Source organism: Cucurbita maxima, unplaced genomic scaffold, assembly GCF_002738345.1.
Source record: "Cucurbita maxima cultivar Rimu unplaced genomic scaffold, Cmax_1.0 Cma_Scf00004, whole genome shotgun sequence".
Classification (NCBI taxonomy): Eukaryota; Viridiplantae; Streptophyta; class Magnoliopsida; order Cucurbitales; family Cucurbitaceae; genus Cucurbita; species Cucurbita maxima.
The window spans coordinates 1,368,104-1,389,105 of NW_019272020.1; the positions used below are offsets into that span (position 1 = coordinate 1,368,104).

General features: G+C 36.3%; 5 protein-coding genes across 8 annotated transcripts in view; 1 reads left to right on the forward strand and 4 right to left on the reverse strand.

Moving 5' to 3' along the window:
• Window positions 1–131: 131 nt before the first annotated feature.
• LOC111477898 (S-adenosylmethionine synthase 3) lies at window positions 132–15,494 on the reverse strand. 2 transcript variants are annotated; one of them, XM_023121880.1, is made up of 2 exons: window positions 15,483–15,494; window positions 132–1,775 (listed from the first exon to the last, which is right to left on the reverse strand). In XM_023121880.1, exon 2 carries the CDS (start codon window positions 1,546–1,548, stop codon window positions 376–378), a length of 1,173 nt encoding a protein of 390 aa, XP_022977648.1. In that variant the 5' UTR covers window positions 1,549–1,775; window positions 15,483–15,494; the 3' UTR covers window positions 132–375. The 2 variants fall into 2 exon arrangements, with proteins under 2 accessions (XP_022977648.1, XP_022977647.1); XM_023121879.1 differs by lacking the exon at window positions 15,483–15,494 and adding an exon at window positions 1,909–2,100 and having other exon boundaries at window positions 132–1,554.
• On the reverse strand, window positions 2,865–6,385 carry LOC111477900. The gene is made up of 7 exons (XM_023121882.1): window positions 6,266–6,385; window positions 5,298–5,628; window positions 4,097–4,194; window positions 3,931–4,002; window positions 3,719–3,843; window positions 3,313–3,385; window positions 2,865–3,246 (listed from the first exon to the last, which is right to left on the reverse strand). Exons 2-7 carry the CDS (start codon window positions 5,590–5,592, stop codon window positions 3,142–3,144), a joined length of 768 nt encoding a protein of 255 aa, XP_022977650.1. The 5' UTR covers window positions 5,593–5,628; window positions 6,266–6,385; the 3' UTR covers window positions 2,865–3,141.
• On the reverse strand, window positions 6,207–13,863 carry LOC111477897 (protein PTST homolog 3, chloroplastic). 2 transcript variants are annotated; one of them, XM_023121878.1, is made up of 13 exons: window positions 13,554–13,863; window positions 13,315–13,434; window positions 12,968–13,086; window positions 12,094–12,882; window positions 11,044–11,251; window positions 10,799–10,859; window positions 10,648–10,698; window positions 10,507–10,560; window positions 9,745–9,864; window positions 9,139–9,263; window positions 8,393–8,444; window positions 7,655–7,793; window positions 6,207–6,600 (listed from the first exon to the last, which is right to left on the reverse strand). In XM_023121878.1, the coding sequence occupies exons 1-12, from the start codon at window positions 13,730–13,732 to the stop codon at window positions 7,695–7,697; spliced, it is 1,977 nt and encodes a 658-aa protein (XP_022977646.1). In that variant the 5' UTR covers window positions 13,733–13,863; the 3' UTR covers window positions 6,207–6,600; window positions 7,655–7,694. The 2 variants fall into 2 exon arrangements, with proteins under 2 accessions (XP_022977646.1, XP_022977645.1); XM_023121877.1 differs by having other exon boundaries at window positions 12,094–12,885.
• LOC111477899 (GDSL esterase/lipase At5g03610-like) lies at window positions 14,871–16,516 on the forward strand. The gene is made up of 4 exons (XM_023121881.1): window positions 14,871–15,126; window positions 15,198–15,413; window positions 15,567–15,847; window positions 15,914–16,516. The coding sequence occupies exons 1-4, from the start codon at window positions 15,066–15,068 to the stop codon at window positions 16,427–16,429; spliced, it is 1,074 nt and encodes a 357-aa protein (XP_022977649.1). The 5' UTR covers window positions 14,871–15,065; the 3' UTR covers window positions 16,430–16,516.
• A 766-nt stretch (window positions 16,517–17,282) lies between these two features.
• LOC111478405 (histidine--tRNA ligase, chloroplastic/mitochondrial) overlaps window positions 17,283–21,002 on the reverse strand; it is a 6,690-nt gene continuing 2,970 nt past the window's right edge. Inside the window, exons 8-11 of one of the 2 annotated variants that reach the window (XM_023122638.1) lie at window positions 19,480–19,622; window positions 18,775–18,915; window positions 17,699–17,862; window positions 17,283–17,618 (exon numbers count right to left, since the gene is read on the reverse strand). In XM_023122638.1, the coding sequence (XP_022978406.1) occupies window positions 17,480–17,618; window positions 17,699–17,862; window positions 18,775–18,915; window positions 19,480–19,622 (587 nt within the window). In that variant the 3' untranslated portion in view covers window positions 17,283–17,479. The remainder of the gene's footprint in view (window positions 17,619–17,698; window positions 17,863–18,774; window positions 18,916–19,479; window positions 19,623–21,002) is intronic. The other variant, XM_023122639.1, reaches the window with a different exon arrangement.

Consider the following 21,002-nt stretch of genomic DNA (forward strand, 5'->3'; position numbering starts at 1 on the left):
GCAAGATAGGTAGATTCTTATCATCAGTAGTTTTAGGATGGCATACACACTAAAGTTAACTGATAAGACCTATACTTGTTCATGATCAACTCCAGAATTTCAAATCCAAATATAGAAGGCACAGAATGAAATAAGGGTATAATTCTAAATCAAAATGCCAAATGAAATTAATAGAGAACAACATAGAGGAATTCAAGTTGTACAAACTCAGGACAGGGCTGCCTCAGCTAATCGGAGAGCTGGTGGAACTCAGCCACGCTTCTCACTGAGTTTACAGAAACACAAGAAGAAAAAAAAAGGAAAAAAGCTTCTTTATTTTTCCTGCAAGCACATTAATGGTTGTGACGATCACTTGCAGACATCAAGTTGAGCTAATTAGGCTTTTGGTTTGAGGAGCTTTACAGTTTCCCAAGTGAAATCTGTGTCCTCACGGCCAAAATGACCATAAGCAGCCGTCTTCTGGTACCTAAACTTTCCTCCTCTCTTCAAGTCAAGATTGATTGCAATCATTCCAGGCCTAAAGTCAAAATTCTCCTTAATGAGGACTAAGATATCTTTATCAGGGATCTTTCCTGTTTTGTAGGTGTCTACAAACACTGACAGAGGTTCTGCTACTCCTATTGCATAAGAAACCTGCACAATACAGCGACGAGCAAGTCCCGAAGCCACGACACTCTTTGCTGCTTGCCTAACAATATAGGCACCACTTCTATCTACCTTGGTTGGATCCTTCCCTGAGAATGCACCACCACCATGAGCACCCCACCCTCCATAGGTATCAATGATGATCTTCCTTCCTGTTAGCCCTGCATCACCATGAGGTCCTCCAATGACAAAACGACCAGATGGGTTGAGATGGAAGATAGTCTTGTCATCGAGATACTTAGCAGGTATCACTGGTTTTATGACATGCTCTTTCAGATCAGTGGCAATCTTTTCGTTTGATACAGTTTCATCATGTTGGGTTGATATCAGAACAGTATGGACCCTAACGGGGACCATGGCTCCATTGTCATTCTTGTACTCGACAGTCACTTGAGTCTTACCGTCAGGTCGAAGCCATGGGCAGGTTTGGTTCTTCCTGACCTCAGTAAGCTTGGCACCAAGTTTAGTAGCAAGGACATGAGTGAGTGGCATGAGCTCTTGGGTTTCATCTGTAGCATAACCAAACATGTGGCCTTGATCACCAGCTCCAATTTCCTCAGGTTTCTTGGTCAAGTGTCCATGGACACCTTGTGCTATGTCAGGGCTCTGTTGTTCAATATTCACAAGTACCTTGCAGTTGTCAGCATCGAGACCGACATCGGCCGAGACGAATCCGATTCCCCTGCAAGTATCTCTAACTATTTTCTCATAGTTGACGTTGGCCTTGGTTGTGATTTCACCAAACACCATGACCATGTTGGTTTTGGTGCAGGTCTCACAAGCAACCTTGCTCTCGGGATCTTGTTCAAGACACGCATCAAGAATAGCATCGGAAACTTGGTCGCAGATCTTGTCGGGATGGCCCTCATTGACAGACTCAGAAGTGAAGAGGAAGGTATCCATTATCGACTGATACAAATAGTGCCAAAGAGTTGGTTTTCGAACCAAACCGAATCAGCATTGTATTGGAAGGAACGGAAACAGAATCAAAAACAAAATGCGATCATTTCAAAAACTAGGTCTACAAAACATCAACCACAAATCAATCAGCAGATACTTCCGATTAGATCAAGTTTAGTTCATAAAGGATCGATAAGAGCAGACGAATCGACATTTGGTACAAAAATCATCTAAATGTAGAAACAAATACGTAATAAAACGTAATAATCATATAGAGGGAGTCGCTAAACCAGAGAGACAGTAAAGAAATCAAGAACAATGGAAGATTGGAATTGTTTCTAAAAAAAAAAAAAACAGAGATACCTGAATTGAAGAAAAGTCCTGAGGAATTCGAAGCTTGAAAAGGATGAATTAAAGAGGAGGAAGTTGAAAGAACAAGGAAGTATGAAGATTTATAGAAGGATGGAAGGATTGGAAGTCCGAATTCCCAATTCGAAAGAATCGCTCTTCCCTCGCAATTTTAGGGAGCTTTCAACTGCCTAATCACTTGTGTTCCACTCTTCTCAACTACCATCAATTCATACCCCATATAAGAATAGACGCTCCACTTTGTGTCTAATTGTTTAATGATAAATTAGAGAATTTTTTAAAATTAATTTATCTATTAAATATAAATTTGAATTTTATCTGCTTATTAGATCTATGAATTGAAAAAAAAAAAAAGAAATTGAAAGCTCCACGTCTAAATTTGTAGTTTTTAATGTTCGAAATTTGTAGTTCGACATAAAATAAATAAAGGATAAAAGAAAAACTATTAAATCTCTCATTGAATATGTTTATGTATTTGTGAATCAAATAGTTAGTAAAATCTTTTATAAACCAACCTAATTTCTTATAGAATCACATGCAAATTTTTGGTGAATGGTCAAACTGTTGAAATGAGCTCACTTTTGACCTGGAATTGGACATTTTTGCATAATGCTTCTCCCGTTGATTAATATTCAATTTTTGTGGGGTTGGTGAGACAAACAGGAATTATAAAGGATGGTAGGTCATTTCATATAGGTTCAACCATCAAATTAGTCCATGGCCTCTAAAAATTAAAAAGTGAAATTTCGTATTAATGTTTAATTCATTCCAGTTTTAATTTGTATTTAATAAATTCATGAATTAGAATAAATCAATAACTTATAAGACACAAAATGATCGATCGAGCTTATTCGACCCTAAATGACTTTGGGTCCAAATTAAAAGTTTGCACAAAGAAAAGGAATCAGAACCGAATGACCACGAAAAGGATCTAAGAAACCAAGCTATCTTAGAAGTTCAAACCATCTATGCTTTCATACACACATGAACGCCAACAGCATGAAAAGGAACAGGTAGAATTGAGAGGCCCCAACATAAATTTATTAAAATTTAGAAGAATAATGAATATACTGTGAACAAGAAAGGCAGCCTGGTTGATCTGAGGAAAAGGCAGTAATATGAAGTTTTCCTAATCTGAAAGGACTGCATGGAGGCTTCCTATGAAAGGAGATTGTACTGAAAAATTCAAAACAACAACCTACGTGGTGCTTTACTTGCAGCTATGATTTAGGAACTGAGGCCAAGTTGAAGTCCAAGTGCAGCATGGATGAGAAACAGTGTCATGATTCCACTCCCCAAAATACCATGAATATTCCTCAGCCCAGGATTATCCTGCAAACGAGGATAACAATGAGAGGACAACAAGTAGAGAAAAGAAGGTTAAGCATTGATCGTTACCTCAAAAAGTGAAGGCAGAAGAGATTGTAAAGTCAAGAGTGCGAGGCCGATGAATCCCGTTACAGCATGTGGACTATAGAAAAGACGAAAGCATAAGTTACGATGTATTGACAGTTGCCTTTTGTCTAAGCTGAAAATTTTGGTCCTTGGAACTTATGGTAGGTCTATAAAATAGTTAACAAGCCTTCATGGGAGTGCTTCATATGAACTGTTAATAACTGTTTGACATTGAGGCAACTGCCATCCAAAATTATTCATAGAAACAATCAACTTATGGCAGCTTATGGCACGAGTTAAAAGTTGTATAAAGTAGTTTGGCGTTCGGACACATTATGACAATTGAGATTATAACAATGTCCTTTTGATCAGGAGGAGTAAGGGTAAGGGAATTGGTTTATCACTGTACCTCTCAAATATAGGTTTGTCTGATGTAAGTAGAGAAGTGATTCCACCTGTTGCTCCAAGAGCAAAAAAGAAGAACATTCCACCAAGAAGCTTTGGATGCAAGTCTTTGGCATTGGCTTTCTCCTCCTGCATCAGTTCAAATAATAGATGTCGTTGAGTTGCGAATGCAGAATTCCTCGGCAATTGCAGAAAAGTTATGAAGCTAATTCATACCACATCGTTAGAGTAACGGATTCGGAAACCTAAATATGTTCCATAGCCACCCATGGCGAAGAGCACAACAGCCTAATCAGGACACAACTCAAATTAGAAAGTCATTGTAACAGTAATTTGGATCTATACTATTATTACCCAAGAAGCAAAACAAAAGAGAACTTACCATGTTGCCTGGATGACCCCAATGTACCAGCCATTCAGGAAGATTCCAAGATTTAACAAGCTCGACAAAAGGACCAAAGAGAGACCTCACAGTTCCCGCTGTCATTTAGATATTCAAGTTCATGACATGTGACCCAAGATTGCGTCTCGCCTCAATTAAAAGGAAGAAATGAAAAGAAAAATATTTTCTATTTGTACTTTCCATGTGCATATGTCTAAGACAAGAAACATTTTACTACACTTGTAAATCACGAACATATAGACAAGAGGAAGAACAAGACGTCCTATGAAGAGATGCCAAGGAACATGCGTATTTCTTTTTACCAAAAAAAAAAAAAAAAAAAACTCTTCAGTGAGCGAAAACCAAAACGGGTCAACTGTTGGCTACTAGAAAATCTAACCCACATTCCAAACTTCTTAGAGGTTTGGTTTCTTATTTTCAATTGTTCTTATAATTTGCATCCAACAGAATATCTGACGTCTCAGTCAGAATGAAACTAGTCCACCAAATGGAATTGAATCTTGCTTTCTTTACTTTGAAACCGCCAGCTGGGAAACCTAGACTATCAACTCTCGAAGGGGCCAACAAATGGAGATTAACAGTATTGGGAAAAGTGAATCTATTGAAAATTAACTTTAGTCCAAAATTGAAATATAATGCTTCCTTCCTCATGAATGAGCATAAAATTCTTCATCGCAGACACAGGATTCAATTGTACGAACATTCGTTAGCCTAAAAAGTGTAAACAAGATTGACCTGAACTGCATAAATTCCTTGATACACTGTACCTCATTGACAAATAGATGCAGCATTCTTAGGTATTGAAATTTTGATGGATTAGCACTTGTGTTACCAATCTTTTCAGTCCAGGCAAAATGTGCCTGGAAGAACACAGAATTCATCAAGAAGATCAATTCACTTTCTCTCGCATGATTTTTCTCGAGTTAGTGTGAGCATGAAAACAAGTTTCTTCGAATCAATCTCGTAATTTCAGAGCAATAACAAATTCTCCTTTCGTAATACCACTAAGACATCGAGAACAGTTTTTAAGGTCAAGTAAAATACAAATCATTCTAACATCAGGAAGATACAGTAAACGTCGACTGCAGAAGAAGACTTACAAACAGCAACCAAGCACTCAGTTTCAAGACAACATCGAAAGGATTCAAACCACAGAAGAGCAACAGAAATGAGCAAGTACCTCCAGGAAGAGCAGCGACGAACAGTAGAGGAAAAGGCGCGAGAGAGTACAAACGCGTCTCCCTCGTCTCCCTCGTCTCCACCAAATCGCCGAACTCGCGGTCCCGAGCAAAAGAGGGATTGAAACGAACCTTTCTCCTTCCAGTCACAGGGGAAGCCAAAGAGAAAGGAGAATCGCGAGGGACCTTGGAAAGATATGGCAACAAAATGGGGAATGAAGTGGAAGAGAATGGGGGTAATACCTTGGTTAAGCACATGTAAGAAGAAGAAGAAGAAGCTCCAGTTAGCGTAGCCATGGAGAGAGATAACGATGCTTGGAGCGTGGCTTACGGCTGCAGAGAAACGGAGATTGGATTTTGAATGAAAGAGAGAGAGGACTGAAAAAGTGTAGAAGAAATGGAGGGAAAGGTCCAGAAAGAGACACGCTCGTACTGCTCACATTCATTCTAGGTGGTGGACCCAATATTTTATTAGTAGGGACTTCAATATTTTTTGACTTCAATTTTAATCTATTAGTTTATATATATATCTTTAAATATATTTAAATTTAGTTTTAGAAATTAATAAAACATATTGATAGAAAGTTACATAAATAATGTTGTAAACATCAAATCACGTGTGAATTTTCCCTCATCATTTTAATTAGAAAATCATCAAGTTTATGTTTTGGATAATTGAAAACTATTTTAAAACAATTTTACATATGATAGAAATTGAGTTTTGGATGAAACAATTGTAGACGTGGTTTTTAATAAATTTAATGGCAAATGTGGGAACTGTGGATCACCACTGGCCAATTACTTTTCAATATACATTTACCAGGTTTATAACTCAATAGTCGTTAGTTTCCCTTGCTTCTTTTTAACAATAAATGGTTCAAAAATATGTGTAGAGTTTTAAAGGTCCATGATAGAAATGAAAATTTTTAAACAACAACGGTAAATGTGTACAACTAAGAATGAAGCTAACCTTCAAAATTGGGAATCAGAGAATCTGGACCTCTGGTAGTGTTTCAAAATTGCTGCAGATGTAGATTCCTCGATATGCCCATCTCACTGATGGCAACATCCATGAATTCTACCCTATTTGGCATAACAAACCAAGCAATGTATTAAAAAGTAGCTGCTATACACAAGCACATACATGATTACATTACAAGTGAACCCTTTTTATCTTTCAATTCGTCCGACAAGTAGAAATAGCCCCCCAGAAGAAACAGGGTTCATGTGCCCCATATGTAAGCAGGTAGGCTCGTTACTGTCGACCGTACACGACTTTGTGAAAGTTCGTTCTTGTGCCTGCAACTGAGGTTAAAGTAATGAAAATATCACTACAGATCAGCTGGAAGCAAGTCTATATGGGCAAAGTTTTTCATGACTTTTTATCACATTAGTGTTCAGTATGCAGCAGGTTTAGCTTATTATGACTTTGCTTGAACATGATCGGTTTTATAGGTTATACAATCGTGTCCTTGAGTTCAATACTGTATTTGAAATAATATGCTGACATGCCATTCAGTCATACGAAACATGGTAAAAGATATATGAAGTCCTAAAAGATTTTATCTGACTGGTCAAAGGGGCACTGGTAGGAAGATGAATGCGAAGAACAAATTTTTTTTCTTTCTTAAATACAAAATTTTGGGCCCAAAAAAAGAACTTTGGGCAGAAGGAAAAGGATATAGAATAATTACAGATGAATTAAGAAAAGAAAAGAAGCTCCAGAAGTAGGAGGATGAGATATTTCTGAGACGGTAAGAAGCATTTTTAGCCTAGTAAAATACGTTTCAGAATTTCGAAGTGATGTTGAAAAAGAAGTGTGCTTCTTCCAGAAGTGTTTAATAAGAAATACTTTCACTCAAAAGCATTCTTTAAAAAAAAAAAAAGGTCATCACAAATTCATCCTAGTGACCCATCTGAACTGTCTCCATTATTAAATGGAAGTAGAACAAAATGGGGTGATTCTGCTAAAATAAAGAGCGAAGGAAAAAAAAATGTAGATTTTCCGGTAAAATCTCAATAACTTGAAGAAAGTAAGGAATCAAAAGAAGCTCCATAAAAAAGGATTTCACTACATTTATCGGGTAGATGCATACCAAGGAAAAAGGAATTAATGTTTCTCTCGTTAAAAAAGAAAAAGGGAAAAAAAATGAGGGATTCTAGGGGAAGATTTTTGGATCCTGTGATCCCATCAAAGGGACTTCTTTGAAACAAAGATTATCCAAAATTTCCATCAGCTAAAAAATGAGCTTGCACTGCAAGGTTTATGACTTTTATGCCGAATGTGAAGAAAAGTATGCCAGCCAAAAATACCCAGATTGAATTTATAAGAAACTGAAAAAGGTAGATAATCAAATACCTAAGGCGCTAATTACTTTATGTGATTTTCCATCATAGTATCATCTGCAAACCCGGAGGATGTTGTTACTTATTGCTCCCTTGATCACCGACTCTCTGTGAGGATCAATCTTCCATTGTCCATCGACAACAAATTTTATCTGCAAGAGGTTGGAAAGAGAAAATTAGTAAGGTTCTCGATCAAATACGTGGTTAGCAAAAGGTTTTCAACTCATGACCGGTTACCTAGTTGAATAAAAGTCTTTACCCTTGTATCCAACCCAACTACTCTGACTTAATGTACATACAGAAGTATAGAAAGTAAAAGATTATATTATGAGAAATTAATATAAAGAGGGAAAATAAAGCATCCTCTTAAAAACAAAACGAAATATAGACTTTTTTCTATCATGAATAAAATGAGATAAGAGATATGCAAAAGTCTAAAAGATTAAACGTTCTTGAGCCGCCAATAGGCAAATTTTGAACTCCCACAACATAAATAGGTATAACTAAATGATCAAAACAGAGATGCTGGCAGTTTCATCGTGTTGATTTCAACAGCAAAAATGAAGGAAGCAGCTGCACATATAAGGAAAAACGCAGCCCTCTCAAACAAGACACATGTTACCTAACAATACATTCAAAACAAAATATAATTAACAGACTAACTAAGAAAATTTAAAATTAAAAGAAAAAAAGAATCAGACTAACGGCTTAACAAAAGGTATAATAGTAATAAACACAAGGATTTTCACACCTCGTAAACTCCAGGATAAAGCCACAACACTGTTGACCAAAGCCTGGGTTTCCTGGAAAACATTACCATTGTCAGCTTATATGTTCAACAAGGGGACATGAAGATGAGAATATTCTTGACAGGCAAAGGAATACTTTATCACTAAAATCCAAGTCTAACAGTTTCAACTTTGTTCCTGGTTGTATTGACAAATGACAGAGGGGGCAACTAAATCTTCCCTACTGGTCGAACAAAGGTAAACGAAGTCAAGTATTTGAGGCAGACTGAAATACCACCCACACCTGAATAATTTTTTTGTAGTGAACCAAGCTACCCAAACCCATCTACCTAGCGGAGGAAGTAGGTGCAGGTACAACATTTCGAGGCACCCTAAGCAATTGAACCTTGGGGTATCAGAATTCGACAGTCGAGAAAGCTAGTTAGAGGATCGAGAACTTATGCTCTGTAAACAAGAGAGAACTAAAAAGAAAATTAATTGGCAAGACTTTAGGGAATTGACATTGAACATCTAACTTCTAGAATCCTTGTCTTTCTTCCTTTCTTTATATTTTAGTCTTTGACTCTCATTTTCAAAGTCGAAATAAAATTAGAGTTAATTAATTGAAGTACTTATAAAATTTAGAACCAATCCAAAGATAAGAATCCTTTCCAATCACTTGTGTACTAAATTATAATGTCATTAACTTGCAATGACATATTTGCAGGAATATCTTCGGAAATCAGCTAAAAGATGGAAAGAACTTAACTTTGAATTAATGGAGTCCAAGACATTGAACGATGGTTGTGGATCCATCTTAATCCTATGGTGCCAACCATTGAAGCTACCGGCTACCTCAACAATTTCTCCTTCCCCACCGTAATGGATGTGAACCTGATAAATCAGACATCAAGCTTCAGTCAGCAGTCATAAGGATCCTAAAAAGGAAAGCCAAAACCATAGTTCTATTTTTTGTTCAGCTGATAACACCTTGCATTTACAGAAGGTGCTGATATTTGTAATGATATTCCTCACTATTAACTCTCTCAACAACATATCAACAATCAAGTGAAAAGAACATTCTATGGTACATGCTAATAAACATTTTATATCTTTTTCTTTTCTTTTCTTTTTAATAAGAAGCAAAAGATGTATTAAAAGACAAGGAAAGGTAACAGCAGCTAATGAAGCACCGCCTACCAATCTTGGAGTTTGACCTAGGTTATAACTACAAAAGCATTTTGTGTGCTCGAGACACCAAAGAGAAAAGGGAATGAAAAAGAACAGAAGAAAAATGTAATATGCGCAGAGTTAAAGGATCCTAAGATATGTATGATCTTTAACATTACAACTAGAAAAGAAGCCAGATACGTACCTCCTCCAATCCAGAAAGACTCTCTTCAGCAGCAACTAACTCCGTATCTTTTTCTAAAATGAGTTTTTGGGCCTTGCTGATCTCTGCTTCAGCCTTGCTTTGCAAAGCAGACAAAGCAAGCTGGCAGTGGAATAAACATATAAACAGAAAAATAAGTAGTAATAACTAAAAAGAAAAATCAAGCACGGATGCAAAAACATAAGCACAAGATAAAACCACAAAAACTGTTAGGTGAACAAATCTCTTTAAATCTTGAATACTGTGGATACCAAACAGATCGGTAAATTAACTAAAAGCAAATAAAAGAAATTAAACATTAAGAAACCTTGAGCCCATAAGTTTTAAAAAATCCATGACAGTATCGGACCACTCGATGATATAAAAAATGAAACAAAAACATATCTTACCTTACGGCGTGTTAGCACAGAAATGAGATAAACACAGATTAGGAATTTGGTGAAAGTAAGTTAACAATTGGGAGGAGAGCAATTATATAAAATTTATCCAGCATGGGTATTTTTGCAGTAGATTTTTAAATTTTCAAACCCTATGGAATCCTTAACTAATCATTATGCAGATTATTTACAATGGTTTTTGGTGCACAAATAGAATGGTAAGTAGAATTGAGGCCTTTATAACAAAGATTAATGCCAATTGCCCTATCTACTGGTAGAAATTATTTAAAAGAATTGATTTCATATGCATCAGATTATGAAAACTTTACACTGAATAACCATGAAGAAAAAGTCATATATGATATACCTTGTCCCTCTCAATCTGTTCCTTCAACTGAGAAAGTTCCAGCTCCTTCTGATGCTAAAGATAAAAAAGAGATGGAGTGGGAAACATCAGATTTCAACTTCAGCACAAGATATTTGAAGCAGATGAAATATAAACCCATACCAACATAAATTTGAGACGATCAATGTCAACTTGATTCTCATTTATTTTTATCTGTACCATAGAGAGAGAAAACTCTTTAAAAAAATGTCAGGAAATTCAATTGCTTGGATCTGTCAATATCTTAGTAACATTCTTGATGAAGTGTATGTACCTCAGCGCCCAAGACCTTGTCAATTTGATCATTTGGAGCTTCAGTTGAAGGTTGATCGTCCCTACAAATAGTGTCAAATGATATGGATTTAGAAAGGTGATCAAATTCCAAAGAGGGCATGGCAAGTCTGATGAAACTTGGATATTTTTTTGGTATAAAAAACTATCATTTAGGCAACCACAAAGACGACAGAAAATCACATAAAAGACTTTGAATATGGCAGTCTTGCTGTTTGAATTCCTAACCTAATTAATTGACCAACAGCTGTGGAAGATATAACATGCTCAAATTCTGATACACTCCCATTTGATGCCATCACAGAACCTCTATTTGTGGTTTCTTCTGAGGATGCCTCAACATGGGAGTTTATTTCAGATTCTTCTGCATTGACGGCTGTAAGGGATCCATTGCCTTCTCCAGCTCCGATCTCGCTTAATGTGGCATCGAAATTATCTGAGCATCAATGCATTGTCACGTGCTCAACTTCAAGTTTTCAGAAGCACCAGATTATATAAGGCAAAAGCAGGATAATACTTGAGAGAGTGTTTTTATTTATGCGAAGACATTGAAACTAGTGGGACTTGAAAAGAATATGCACAGCAACATAATACTTAAATAAGAAATGAAATTATCTCTAACATCAAATTCCTGGAAATACAGATCACAAATTTTACGAAGACATACATTACAAGCATCAGCTTTCACTGCTACAGAAATTACACATTGTCAATCACAAGAATCACAGTGAAGCTGACCAACCGGAGGGTGAGATGTACAGAGAAATTTCCTCCAACATAAAATTTCTCAATAGACAATGTAATTTTCTAATCCTCTATAAACCAAATCTAAACCTTATTTATTATGAAGTAACCGAAGCTCAAGTAAATTAACACATTACAGTGTACATAAGAATTTGTAGCTAAAGTGAGAAACGTAACAAAGACTTCACGACTATCAATGTTCATCTAAGTTTGGACAACAATTATAAAAGATATTCTGATTTTGCATCAGATGATAACAAGTATGATTGATTCCAAACATAAGCATTAAGGCACCGTTTTTTATTGTGAGTTGTGACCACAACACCATTGATGTTGATTTAAAAACCCAATCATACAAAATACAACTCTAATGGTTCTAAATGCAAAACTATGTAGCCTGTGCTGTTGAACTGTGTGCTTCTCCATATCATACAGAATGCTAATTGATGCTGCAGATGACGTTGGAAAATTATCTACAGCATCCATATAGAAATTTATGTTGACACTCTAAAATTAATAGTCGATGCAACTTACCATCTATCATATCCAGATCTCCATTTTGAATAAATCTAGCCACCTTCTCTGCTAGGGACAACCCCTCTGAATATTTTATCAACTTGTAATTAGACTCTTCATGTTCAAGACCTTTATCAATATTTAAATCACTAGATTGGTCATCCATGACAGTCATTTCTGGCGATAAGGAGATATCATCAACATTGTTATCTACTTTATCTAGCTGTTCATTTGAACAATACGAGGCCTCTTCCTTTGAGGAGGAACCAGTTGTCAATAGCAGAGTTTTGTCATCAGGGTCATGCATGTCGAGATATTCATCAACAGTGGAATTTATCATATAATTCTCACCAGAAAGGACTTCGGGTGACTGGGAAGATTCATCAACCATATTGTCTATTACCTCCCTTCGACACTCCAGTGAATCAGGATTTTCCACTGAAAAATTCTTAGTAAATTCAGTTTGCTCTCCAGTGAAGTCATGACTTGTAACGTCTGAACCAATATTTGAACTACTAAAAGAATCTACTGAAACGGTGACTTCAGTTTTCAAGGATGTATCATCTTCAACTTTCTCCATGTTCTCATTATTTTCACTATGAGATTCGTTGTATTCGTCATGACATATGTGATCATTTGGCAGCTCTTCCACCACTGATAAATCGGCTGTACTTGTAGGAGCCAAAATATATTCATTGGAACTAAAAGCGTGGTTGGTATTTGAACTGGGAGAAAGATTTTCCAAGACCGGAACTTTGTTTGGTGAAGAAAGCTCTTCAACTACATCTTTCACCTCGCCATCCTGGCCTTTTGAGAAATAGAAGGTTATCAAATATTCGAACTAGAAATCGTGATTTATTAACACAGACGGATTGAAGAATCATGTATTAACCTGTCAGGAAAACGTTCTCTAAGTCACAATCAGTTTGAACTGTATTGGTTGAGTTGGTAACAAGAAGCTCTCGTATAAGTTTGTGGCCCCTTCGTCTGACGATATTCGCCAGGTCAATCCTGAATGCATTCAAACTAAGCATTTAATCAACAACCATCAAAAGTGCTCCAAAAGAGAACACTACACCTCGAGCTTGCTAAGGTAAAACACGAGAAGAGGTGTTCAGAAACCTTATATGCCTCTCCACATCTTTTTCTCATTCTAGTTTCAGAATTTATAATTAGAATCATAAATCATGCAACTCCATTTAACACGAAAACGAGAACACTGAACAGACAAAAAAGAACCTTCCGTGCTGCAATAGGTCCTTTGTGGAAGGTACGTGATCCTTCGGAAGTCCGACCGATTCAATGAACTCGCGAATGTCATTGCAGAGTTCCTCATTACTCTTTGTCCTTCTACTAGCTCTGAATCACAAAATTTCCACCACAAAATCAAAACTAAATACGAAAAATTATACACCTCATACCACGGAAAAGGAGGCCAGAAATGACGAAGAAACCAAACGCAATGGAGGTAGAAAAACCTGGAATTCCTGATAGAACAAGCACAAACGGAGTACTCTCTTCTCGAAGGACGGTGCTGATGGAAGCCGAAGCAGTGAAGCAGCTTGTTGTGGTGATTCCGCGTTTGCAGTTGATCCAGGAAGGAAAAATTGGGAGAAGAGAGAGAGAAGAATGAGGGAAAATGAGAATTAGTAGCCATGGAAAAGCGAAATCCTCAGTCTCTCACCGCGAATTCTGTGAGCGAGCATTTGCAGCTTTCTGAGCGCATAGCTTTTGTCGCGAGGCGATTCTCGTTCGTGGGGAGCGGGAATGAAAATTGTTCGCGGAATCACCACCATCGCTACTTTTTTTATGTATTGAGAAAAATCGCTTAAAAAAATAATATAAAAACATCACATCAATTCGCACGTATGAAAATTATTAAAATACAATATTATTAAAACATAATAATACATTCAAAGTGTGAGTTAAAGCTTTTTTATAAAAAGGGGTCCATAATTCATAGGAATGGATCAAGAGACAGCTTCCAGCTCAAACCTAGTGGGTTCCAATATTTTCAAGAAAGTGTAAAAGGCGAAGTAATCTCGTTCTTGGTGAAAAAATCTCTCTACACTCCGTTCGTTTATATCTAAATGAGAATTGTACACCTGTTCGAAACTAGTCTCACCAATTAAATGAATATCTCTCTAGTGAATTCAAAATCTAAATTAAATTCAAATGCTAAATTGAAATAAATAAACTTAATTTTCACTTTCGGTCCTAAATAAAGATTAAACTTTTTGTTTTTAATTAAGCTTAAGTAGTCGATTTTTTTTTTTTTTTTTAATGGAGGTGGTTGATCATTGTAGTTCAACGGCCTGATCAGGCTGACAATGATATGAAAAAACTACTGGAGCACAAAGCTTAAGGAGAAGTTAACCATGGGTTTAGTATTATGATTACCATAATCACACTTAAAAAAATATCATTTCATTTGGAGGAAATTAGTAGGTGAGTTGTAGTTCTTCCATATCGTCGCGTGATCCGCGCATTCATTGAATTAAGAAAAATTCCCAAACAAAACAAAAATGGAATAAGAACAAAACAAGATTTTACAAGAGAAAAAAAAAACATTAAAACTAAGTGTATAAACTAAAGGATATCTTTGACAAAAAAAAAAAAAAATTGGGAGTCCCAAATTGGCTAATACTTTTTGAACGGTCGTGCTCATATGAGAAACTAAAAACGATAATAATTATACAACGGTTCTATATATAGAAATTTGAAAATAGAAAAATAAACTAGAAACAAAAACATTACCAAATTATTCATTTAAGGATGAAAAACAATGGTCCAAAGTGATGTGGTTCGTTTGTCGTTAAACATTACGTATATATATATATATATTGTCGAGTCTTCACCGATTGTATTCAAGCTTACAAGAATAAGCGGCATCTCCGCCGGCCACCGCTTAACGTTGTAAAAGCATACGATCCAGTAATCAAACGCCTGCAACAATTTCCCTTTCACCTTATAATTGAATCATTATCAATATGATGGATTTTGTTCTCCGCCTTCTCTTCTCTCTCCTCCTTCTCATCTCTCTCTTCTCAGGTTTGGATTCTGTGCTTATTTGATTTACTTCACAATTTCTGTTTCTTCTCTATCTAATTTCTGCCATTTAGGACGAGGATCGGCTGGTGGCGTTTACAATCACCACCACCAGCAGCTCCGCCACCGTTTCCGGCCAACAAAGCTGTTTGTTTTTGGGGATTCCTATGCTGATACCGGCAACATTCTTTTTCCCATTTCCCCCGGTATGCAATTTCCTTATGGAATTACTTTTCCAGGAAAACCCATTGGCCGTTTCTCCGATGGTCGTGTTCTCACTGATTTTGCAGGTAAACAAATCTCTGTCTCTGTTTTTGTCTCTCTCTGTCTCACCGGTTTTCCTACCGTCCTGTTCTTACCAAGAACAAATGGCTGTCAAGAAAGGCCTTAAAATGATATTAATCTCGAAATGTAATGGAACGTATGGGAATAATTGAATGCAGCGAGACATGTCGGGTTGAAATCTCCGATCCCATTCAGTGTCCGAAACAGAGTCGGGTTGAGAAGATTCAAAGAAACAGGAGTAAACTTTGCATTTGGGGGAACCGGCGTGTTCGACACAGAGTATCCTTTGCCAAACATGACAACCCAGATCGACTTCTTTCAACATCTCCGACAGGGCGATTCCATATTGACCAATACAGACGCCCAATCCTCTGTCGCACTCGTCTCTGCTTCCGGCAACGACTATTCCTTTTACTTCGCCATGAACACCTCTAGACAGGTATCAATCAATTCCGCCATCTAACCCGAAGAGAATCATAAACTGAAATTCCGATGTGTTTTACAGGGATTGAAACCGTTCATAATCTCGGTAGTGAATCAGATCATGGTCAATTTGAAACGCATTGGGGGGTTGGGAGTGAAGAAGATAGCGGTGACAGGGCTAGGCCCATTGGGATGTTTTCCGGTATTTACAGCGCCCTCATCATACAAGCAATGCAATGAAAGCATAAACTCGTTGGTGCAGTTTCACAACTTTTTGTTGAAGGAAGGTGTGAAGAAGCTGAACCAAGAAACGAAGCATTCTTCGAAGGTGTTTATTGTTGATGTGTATGGGGCGTTCATGTCCATAATCCAAGGGCGGAAGAGATACAACAATGGAGAGTTCAAGACGCCATTGAAGCCGTGTTGTTATGGAGTGGGGAGTGGATTTAGTTGCGGGAGTGTGGACGGAGAAGGGAAGCAGATGTTCGTGTTATGTGAGGATCGGAAAGCAGCTTTCTTTTGGGATTCGGTGCATCCTACGCAACAAGGATGGGCTGCTGCGTTTGCTGCTTTTAAAAGCTTTCGCAACCATTTTTAAATTGAAGTAATGGAGGGTAATATTATGGCATTGTGCCACATCCACCACACATCAATATGTACTAATAAACCCCTTCCATATCAAAATCAATTGTGAAATCTTTTCATCTTTCTTTCCAACCATTTTCATACTTGCGAGATTTAGGTGAGAGTGCGATGTGAGGGATGATCATTTACCCGCGTAATCGGTCAGAACGCGGCCATTCGCGAAACCTCCATTGGGGTTTTATGGTTACAGCAGAATCATAGTAACATCTAGGGTTTTATGGTTAGTTCTTCCGCCGGACTCCATGGCCCTAGCACGCGAGGGAGAGAGACATTTAATTACAGTAGGGAGAGAGAAGTAGGGATATCGCGTTTAGGCTATAGAGAACGACGTCGTATAATCGTGGTGGAAGCCGACTAGAGCTGTCAATTCCTCTGGTTTGGATCAAATTTTACAATATAAAATCGAAAAATTGTTTTTACCATTTTCTTCGTACTTTTTTATTTTCATTTTAATATAAACCTTGCACAACAAATATTACATCAAACACTGTTATTAATAATTGATATTTTCAACTTTCCCATTATTATTTTCAATTTTAAAACAAATATTGAATAATCATGAAAACTCATTATAATAAACTTCTAAATCCTATTTACTTTTTAATACTGCCTCAATTCTTTTCAAATTTAAGGAAATTATTATGAAAGGAAAAAAATTTAAAATTTTAAAATCTATTAAGAGTTCAATTCATAAAATGATTACACATTTTTATATTAATACTATTTTTTTTTTTTATTAAATACAAATGTGAGAGTTCAAGAGCCAATATCTTAATTCAGAGAACCTAACCTATTAGACACAATTATTAAAATTTGAGAACTAAACTTTTAATTTAATTACGCATCCCATGATAAATCAGTCACAAACCATTTCAATACAAAGCTATCTGAAATAGGAAAATGTTTGAATGGAAAGTTTGATATCTAAGCGAAACATATGAATAAATAATCTAAGCGAAACATATGAATAAATAATCTGTGGAAGAGAAGAATGAAGGTTAAGTTAGTTGAGTTCATCAAGTTTGACCTCGCGTTGCTCACCTGAGGAAAGATCTTTTACTCCGACCATGCCTCGTTGCCATTCTGAACTTCCGACTAGTATCAACCGCTGAGCGTTTATCCGTGTCGCTCGTTTAAACACCCTGCAAAAGATGAAGCAAATCAGGGTGGATCAGAAATTGTGATAATTTTGATGAAGTTGATCGGGTTTTGTGAATGATACCATTTGAGAGGTTTATTCTCCAATACCAAATCAACCGTTTGGCCTTTTTCCCTAAGAATGGTAGCAACTCTTGAAGCTGCGCCTTGGAGATCAGGATCCAGGGCACAAACTATGTTCTCTACTTCAACACTCAGTTCTGGCAGCAACTTCTTTTCCTTGAGCAACTACAACCAAACCCCACGTCCAGGCACAAAACAAATATCTCAAAACCGAGCTATTGATAAGTATGATAAAAAAAGTGTATTCCTCAAAAGGCACGTTGATTTAAGTGGTTTGGTTCAACATAAGGTTGATCATAGAAATGACCCATGAAATCGATATTAGTGACTTGAACTAAAGGGTGTACTTCCAATGGGTGGGGAACCACCTCAGTTCAATTGTTTTCATCGGTTTTTTTATTTCAACCTGATTTGCAGTCAGCTATGTGCGTTCTTGTGATGGGGCATGACAGTTTTCGGTAAAAGTGGGTTATTTTGATCATACGGATGCCTTCTACCTAGGATTAAGCATTTTACTGTTCAGTTTAGGATTTTGTTTTTTTTTTTTTTAATTTTTTGTACCTACTTTGTAGTTTCATAGATCAATTTGAGCATTCTATGACTTGAATTTGAATGCTTAGTTAGCTGAGATTGTGTGGTTTTTTTGGCTAGTGATGAACAATGTTCTAATTTAGTTTTGAGAAGGTATTAATTTCACCCCTTGTTCAATACTCAATAAAACAAAAATTGAAAGTTTTCCCCGAGTATGAGTTAGTTTAACACTACTCAACTGAATCTACCAAACAACCACTTAATCCTAAAAGATTTGATATCGAGGAGTCAAGAAATTGGTAGGATACTTGATAATACATGAGATAAACGGCCTACATGGTTTGAACCAAAAGATTCTTAACTATGAGCCAATTCAAGATGGTTATTAAATAATGAACAGTCGAACACAGTTGATCAAAAAGCATGACGTTAATAATATCCCCAGTAAAAGTTCATCCACGTTACGTTCTATGTTAATATTAAGCATAGAATTCATAGAATTTTTTTATGATTGTGTATGGATGCAGAGTTCAGCTTAAAACGTACCTCTACTATAACAGCATCACCAAACCCGAACCCACAAGCAGGAAGATCGTCACCACCAAAGGTAGAAAGCAAACGATCATACCGACCCCCACCACATATGGCTCGCAGCTTTCCCCCTCTGTCAAACCCCTGAAAAAGCATCTTCATAATTAAAAGGAACCGAAAGAGCAATTTTCATTTTTCATGGCATTGTCTTTTCTTCAATTAAACTGGTACAAGGACAAGAGAGAATAAATACGACTTTGATCAGTTTACCAATTATTTCCATAAAACAATAAGAGATAAATATAGCCAAGTAACATTTATTTATATGAAGACAGAGTTCAAGAAGAAATATTGACTAAAGCAACGAGGAAAAAGAATAAACGTGCATATTGTTCGGTTGCAGCAATTATGTTTGACGACATACAAAGAAAACATACTGTTACCAATCCATTTCTTTATTGTCAAATACACCAAGATATATGAAATTATTTGATACTAAAAATTTCATATAATTTATAATATTACTGTACTTGGGGATTGTAGCCATTTAGTGTGAAGCTTTGCCGACATTATTCCGTTTACATGATAATCTAGAAGCTCACTGTAGTTTAACGTGTCGAACGTGGCATTCATTCAGTTAATGACATATAATATATGTTTGACCTATTCTACAGTACGAACACAAGTCAAATCAACAAGGAGTGAATATCAAATACCAACCTCAAAAACAATACCAGTGTAATAAGCAAGGCCGCGAACAATTGACGCATCGAATTGGATCCAATCAGAATAACCAAACTTCTCAGCAAGAGAAAATAGCTGCTTCAGATCAGACATCGCTTCACCACCACCTCCAAGTATCTCTAAGCAAGGATAACAATCACGCTTCAATTAATTTCAATGCCTTCATCAGATTTCTTTGTTTTTTTAATTGGAAACAAAAATGCATTCATCAGAATTATCACATGCATTTCAACTAATTTGCTAAAGACTTAACCATTTGCAGAAACAACCTTCTAACTTTGTTAAAGACTTTACTGAAAGAACTTGCAACATCTCCTCGATAGCATCCTCTGATACACCAACAACCTTCAGTTCCTTCTTCATCTCATCCAATGGAATTTTTTCTATCTGTTGTTAAGATTAATAGCCAGAGGGAAACAGAGACAGAGAAGAAATTATTACATCAAGACACGCGTCAAGAACGAGCACAAAAATTTAAATATTTATGGAACTTGAAGTCATAGATAACCAACCTTGTCTATGATGATGCAAACCTTGCCAAACATATTTTCAGGTATTCCGTAGCATTTTAATACTTCTTGCAAAACCTACCATCAAACTTACAACATAAGGCATTTACAGAAACTACAACAATTAAAGTCTTTGATTCATGATTGAATGTTCAATAATTAATAAAGAAATAACTAAATTTATTGGAATAATCACAAAAGATGCAGAAAAAAATTACCTTTCGACTGGAAACCTTAAATCCAACATCTGCTGCTGTAAGTCCGATTCGTTTGAAAAAGGCAACAATAGAAGATAGAAGCTCTGCTTCAGCCTACACAAAATATATATTTATATATATGAGCTTAAATAAAATGTGCACACATGCATATTTGTATATATATAAAAAGGTACCCTGTTCAAACAAGGCAGGTACCAAAGAGTAAACTTCATTACAACTAGAACATGTCAACATGGCCAGATGGGTTCACATTTTTTTTTTCCTAAGGTAAAGAAATGAAAAGTAGCAACTAACAAAGCGAGATAAACTAAATTACAGGCTCAGAACCCACAAACACTTGAGAAGACTAAAGATTTACGAACAGAAATATCCATAGAAAAAATGACAGAAATCCGACTTTACAAGTGCTTGCTATTATCTTCTTTGCTGCACCAGAAAAAAAATACCATTTTTTGCATCATGCATCTTTAGAGAACGCATGAGCTATATTCACTACAAGCTGGAAGCAACGAATTGGAAACCATAAGAAATTCACAGCTCCGAAGCTGCCTAATCATGCAAAAACTCTTTTCTTCAAAAGATGTAAAAAAAAACTGATGCCTTCTGCTGCTGAACTTTGATAACCCGCAGCAACTTTTTCAACTGATATCTGGGACTTCTTCATGCCATCAAACACATTACATACTTTGCTTCCCTAAAACGATTGTTTTTTTTTTTTTTTTTTTTTTTTTTTTTTTTTTTTTTTTTTTTTTTTTTTTTTTTTTTTTTTTTT

Coding starts and splice junctions, on each gene's coding strand:
- LOC111477898 (XM_023121880.1), bottom strand. CDS start 1,548: ATGGATACCTTCCTCTTCACTTCTGAGTCTGTCAATGAGGGCCATCCC.
- LOC111477899 (XM_023121881.1), top strand. CDS start 15,066: ATGATGGATTTTGTTCTCCGCCTTCTCTTCTCTCTCCTCCTTCTCATC. Junction 15,414..15,566: donor TGTTCTCACTGATTTTGCAG/GTAAACAAATCT, acceptor AATTGAATGCAG/CGAGACATGTCGGGTTGAAA. Junction 15,848..15,913: donor CCATGAACACCTCTAGACAG/GTATCAATCAAT, acceptor TGTGTTTTACAG/GGATTGAAACCGTTCATAAT.
- LOC111477897 (XM_023121877.1), bottom strand. CDS start 13,732: ATGGCTACTAATTCTCATTTTCCCTCATTCTTCTCTCTCTCTTCTCCC. Junction 13,435..13,553: donor TGTTCTATCAGGAATTCCAG/GTTTTTCTACCT, acceptor TTTGTGATTCAG/AGCTAGTAGAAGGACAAAGA. Junction 10,860..11,043: donor GCTGTTGGTCAATTAATTAG/GTTAGGAATTCA, acceptor CACTATTTGTAG/GGACGATCAACCTTCAACTG.
- LOC111477900 (XM_023121882.1), bottom strand. CDS start 5,592: ATGGCTACGCTAACTGGAGCTTCTTCTTCTTCTTCTTACATGTGCTTA. Junction 4,003..4,096: donor GGGGTCATCCAGGCAACATG/GTAAGTTCTCTT, acceptor TGTCCTGATTAG/GCTGTTGTGCTCTTCGCCAT. Junction 3,247..3,312: donor TTCTGCCTTCACTTTTTGAG/GTAACGATCAAT, acceptor CCTCGTTTGCAG/GATAATCCTGGGCTGAGGAA.